At 34.6% G+C, this 5,231-nt stretch overlaps 1 protein-coding gene across 1 annotated transcript in view; it reads right to left on the minus strand.

Annotated features, from left to right (window-relative positions):
* Positions 1 to 4,750, minus strand: part of LOC108688853 — an 8,049-nt gene extending 3,299 nt beyond the window's left edge. The window contains exons 1-8 of the mRNA XM_018195357.1: positions 4,440 to 4,750; positions 3,792 to 4,112; positions 2,997 to 3,229; positions 1,962 to 2,786; positions 1,111 to 1,284; positions 816 to 1,020; positions 348 to 589; positions 161 to 288 (exon numbers count right to left, since the gene is read on the minus strand). Of these exons, the coding sequence (XP_018050846.1) occupies positions 161 to 288; positions 348 to 589; positions 816 to 1,020; positions 1,111 to 1,284; positions 1,962 to 2,786; positions 2,997 to 3,229; positions 3,792 to 4,112; positions 4,440 to 4,717 (2,406 nt within the window). The 5' untranslated portion in view covers positions 4,718 to 4,750. The remainder of the gene's footprint in view (positions 1 to 160; positions 289 to 347; positions 590 to 815; positions 1,021 to 1,110; positions 1,285 to 1,961; positions 2,787 to 2,996; positions 3,230 to 3,791; positions 4,113 to 4,439) is intronic.
* Between the last annotated feature and the right edge of the window lie 481 nt (positions 4,751 to 5,231).

Below are 5,231 nucleotides of genomic sequence, written 5' to 3' on the forward strand. Positions count from 1 at the left end.
ATACACTATTTAATTAGTTAGCTAAAATATAAAATTTATTAAAAAAAAGAATTTAAGTTATTTTTTAAATGTTTTATTCATATTTTAAATAATAATTAAGAATTATAATAATTAAATAAATGTAATAACTTTAATTGTTATATTTAATTTATATACTTACGGCTCTATTAGCCTCATAAGCAAGAGTTTGATAAGATTCCGAATCTTTGTCAGCTAGTCCTCGGTCCCATACGACTTTCTTGTCATAAAATTTGTCAACTCTAATTGATACGACAATACTGACAATCTCTGAAAAAGAAATACGGGATGCAAACATAACATCTTGTGATTTTTAAACGCTTACTAACTTTTGCATGGCAACGAATGCTGTAATCTCGCATATCCTGGCTTGCAGTGACAAGCTGATACTCCTTGAACCGTCGCGCAAGCTTCGTGTTGACTTGCGTCGCACGTACTTGTGTCACCTACGATACAAGTGTCTATTCTGACAGGTGGCTGCGTCGGTCTTCGATATAACGGTGGTTGCCTCCGATTTGGTACATTCGGACGGGAAGTGACAACAGGAGAGTCCGGTTGTGGAATAGCAAGACTGGATAAGAAAAATTGAAACTTTTTATGTAATATATATTAATCCTTGACCAAGTTAGCCGTCTTATCATTGTGAACTTTTTTCCAAGGATACAGAAAACAAATTATTAATAAATCATCTAACAGAACTTTGGCAGAAGATTTAAATCAAAAAGCTTTTAAAAATATATTTCTTTTTACTGACATAATATATTCTCGAAAAAGCATTCTATTAAATCAAGGTATACCCAGTGCCGATGATGGATGGTGGTTGCGTTCTAGGTGGTTGTGGTTGTACATGGGTAGGTGCGGGCGTCCGTTCCGTGGTATCGAATAGATTCAGATACGTTCTTTTCCCGTCAATACTCACAAAACCTTCTCCGCCTATTGCAGAAGTTAATATAACATCACCACTGCTGCCGCCTGAATTTAGAGACACTCTAACGCTCTCCCCTAAATTAAATTAAAAAATAATTAAAGTTAATGAAAGTTCCCAGTCACTTAAAAAGATTTCTCATTTTTTTATATTTAAACAAAAATTACCAGAACTTCCTCCAGGTCCTTGAATAGCCGAAACTGTTACGTCAAAGACGTCACCAAAGGATGGATGTCTCGAGGGTACATAAGGTCTTTGACTTGGTAATCCTTGCGCTCCAGTATAATCCAAAGTATCGTCCAGGACAATCCCAGGTCGCGGACGATATCGTTCAGTGGATCCTATATTACGATTATAATCGTATCTCACATAGTTTCACATAAATTATTTATTCATTCATAATAAATAATTCATATTAATTTTGGATTATACATTAATATGCATATAAGCATGATAGTGCAAAAATACTATGGTATAAATAAAAATAATGTAATAATATTAGATTGCTAGAAAAGTTTTAAGTCACCTTTCGATTTTTACATATATATTTATTCAGAAACAATATTACTTCCTAAACGAAAAGCCATCACGTTGAACAATCATTCGCCACCATTCTGCTAATTGCTTTTGATCTCGGTATAATCATTCGGATTCTTTAGACACGAAGATCTCCTAACAAGTTATCTTAACGTGCTCAACAGCAAAAAACTTTCAAATTATCGTTCTTGCAAGAAATGTTTCATTGAGTGAAACAGACCATAATTAAACAATGCAGAAGCAGAACTATATATGCGGGCTGGATTGAAATATTTTGATACCTCTAGACTAATGGTATCGAGAATACGACAGCAAATAGATTGGATGAACAGTTTTCGAACACAATGATTTTGAGGAATAATTGTTATTTCTGAATAAATTTATATGTAAAAACCGTTGATGTACGTAAAACTCGAAGGGTGATTCAAAACTTTCTTAATAATCTAATATTTATGCACGTCTCTAATGTAATTTTATTTACCTGTATTTTTCGTGAATATCGAAGTTGTGGGATGAATGTTTTTCTCCGTCGTGACCAAGTTCTTCGAGTAAGTCGTAGGGAGACCATCGGTCGGTGTCGAAATGCTGGATGTCGTTTCTATGTATTCGATATCTGATGTGCTACTAGGCTCCAAACTCACCTCAAACTTAGTATCAACACTTGATTTCATGGTAGTCGCAGTCGGTCGAAGGACAACTCTTGTCGACATAGATTCGATCACTTGGACCGACGAACTGGTCTCGATATTCAAGGTCGAAAAAGTCTTCGAGGTGGTCGAGGTAACTTTCTCGGACGATTTTTCTCCTTTAGATGTCAAAAACGTTTTTTCTTCGTTTTTCGAAGATTTTGTAACTTTGATCTCACTGTTCGAAGATGCTATCGAAGACTCCAGATGTGGTGTCGTGTGAGTCGAAGTGACGTCCGAAGCAAGACCAAGAATCAATGTTTCTTCACTATTGATTTTGTTTTCCTTCGACGGTGTATAATATTTGTGATTAATAGGCTTCTTTGTAGACTCTTCGGGTTCGTGTTTCTTCGTTGCATTCTGAATAATTGAATCACTGGCCGCCACCGTGGTTTCAACTTGATCTTTGCTAGAATCGTTCGCATAATTCTTAGTATCGTCGTCGATAAGTGTTTCTTGATGACTAGCATCTTTCTTTATTGTAGAACTCTCCTGAGGCGTTTCGGATTCCGGTTTTAAATCATACTGCGAGTTCTCTGTCGTTGAAAGGTTTTTGTCGCGGTGGAAGGAGGAATCCAATGATGATAGCGGAGGGTAAGGTGGTGGTCGTCTGTTCCCATCTTTAAAGAAAAATTAATTAATTTTTTCTGTATAATTTTAATAAAATAAAGATTATTTTGTAATTATAATTAAATAAATCTCATTTCATTTCACATAAAATTACCCGGAAAATTATTTCGTTTTGTATATCCACGTCCCGTTATGTTAAAGCAACCATGCGAAATAAATAATTAATTAAGTGCGTAATTATTTACGGTTGTACAACGTACTATAAGAAGAATCCCAACTCCAAGGCGGCACGACTTGTTCTGGTAATGGCACTCCGCTGATAAAGGGCCTTATGGGTCTCTCAGGTGGCAACAACGGTCTGTCAGGTGCAGGGGGCTTTTCAAATGGATAAGGATGTGACGACGGTGGCGGCGGTGGATTCATGCCAGGAGTGTCAAAGTCTGATGGTAATGGTGGCACATCTGATATTCTGGGTGGTCCTCTGTTATTGATCCTGCAAATTCAATGTCATTGCCAATGAGACATATATGCGTACTTGTCATGCATGCATCTTTATTGAAATAATAATTAATACGAATTTTTGGGATTCTTTTTGCGCCAAAAATTTATCTTATGTAATATTTTTTAAATATAAAAGCATTCCCCCCACAGTCTCTTAATATTTGTCTTATAAATATATAACATAAATACGCAAAAATATGTAAAATAATATTTTCAAAAATTAATAATTCTAAAAATTAACAATTCTAATGCTAAAAGAAATTAATTAAATCATGTAATAGTATTGTGTAAAAGATGATTTTGCTGAATATCTAAAAAAATATAGATCTGAAAATGATTTTATTGGATTATCAAAATAATTAAGAATAAGAATTTCAAGCATAATAGGCAAAAAATTTTGATATCATAGCAATTTGTTTGAGCATACACAACATACACAATATAATTATTTTGATAGTTCAACAAAGTTATTTTTTAATTTATATCTATTTAAATTTTTTAGCTTTAGTAAAACAGTCTTTTCTGTGTAGGAAAATTAAAATTATTCGATTTACCTCGTGGCTTGTATCGGCCTCAATGGCCTCACGGTGTTCGCGGCTACATTTACATTGCCATTGAGCAACTTGACGATACCGGTGATAATGTCCTGTATATCAGGATTTGCTTGTCTACCTGGTGGAGCGGTTTGCAAAATTGGCGGCACGCTATAGGTCCTCGAGGTCTCTTGACGACCTCGCCGCTGCTGATCTGCTAGCGAATGCTGTGATCGTTGCCTCGGCGCGCCAACCAGCTGATGGGGCTCCGACAGAAGATCTACTCTCAGCGGAGCCCCTTGTCCTTCCCCCGACATCGATTCGCTAGTAGTAGGCACTATACTGTTTGTAATAATAAATTATTTTAGGAGATTAATCATACTTTTAACTAGAATTAAAACTAATCGTAATTTACGTTGATTATTATTAATATATAATATATTTAGTTCTCTTCTTTATATCATACTCGAAGTAGAAACACAGATCAAGTTAATTGAAACTCTGATGGATTCACGTAATTGAAGCAAATACCGACATCTAATGCTCACAGCAGGCTCTTATATAGCTGTACTATTAATACGAAGAACCCATTTACGTTTATATAGAACTTTGTCCTTTGCGTGTAATTCGCCCTTTTATCAGTATTCATAGAAACGGAATGAAGCTTACTGATAGTACTCGCCGGCTTTCGTCTCGATGTTATTACCATCAATATGGGCCACGTGCTTTGACGATGTTAGTTCGTTGATAGATTCGTCGTGACTCGTATCTTTGAACACAATTCTGGTCTCCTCCCTATCGTAATCGTTAACGTTTTTCGAGCTTTCTAGCTGAAACGCCGGAACGGTTCTTTGGAAAGTCCAAGATTCGTCTGGATGACTCCTACTGGATGTTTTTTCAGGACCAGTGTAAGCACTAGCACTCAACACGATATTTTCCCGAGACATTCGAGAAGATGTTTTATCGTTTTGTATGGCCAATACTCCTGAAAGTGAACGAAAGTTAACATTAACTTTTCCACATAACTTTTCCTACTTTATCAATATTTTCTTAAAAAAGAGAATTTAGAGAATTTATCTCAAACTATATTTTTTGTTAGAGAATTTATCTCAAACTATATTTTTTGTTTTCTCTCTTTTTCCTATTTTAAAATAACCATTATTAAAATAAATTATATATTGTTATATTATATATATTATATTAATTACTTAATATAATATTATATATTAATTACTTAATATAATATAAATTTTTAATTAATAATATAATTGAATTTCAAGTTAGAATTTTCTACCTTCGAGATTTTGATAATAAGATGTTACAGGAAATCGAACTTTATGCTCGATTATATTGCAGATTTCATACGTGAGGGCGATAAACCTAAATATAATGCACGCTCGTACTTTTTACGCGAATATTAAAACGGTAAACCACTGAAGTGAAGATTATTAGACCTACGGT

Source organism: Atta colombica, unplaced genomic scaffold (assembly GCF_001594045.1).
Source record: "Atta colombica isolate Treedump-2 unplaced genomic scaffold, Acol1.0 scaffold243, whole genome shotgun sequence".
NCBI classification, from domain to species: Eukaryota; Metazoa; Arthropoda; class Insecta; order Hymenoptera; family Formicidae; genus Atta; species Atta colombica.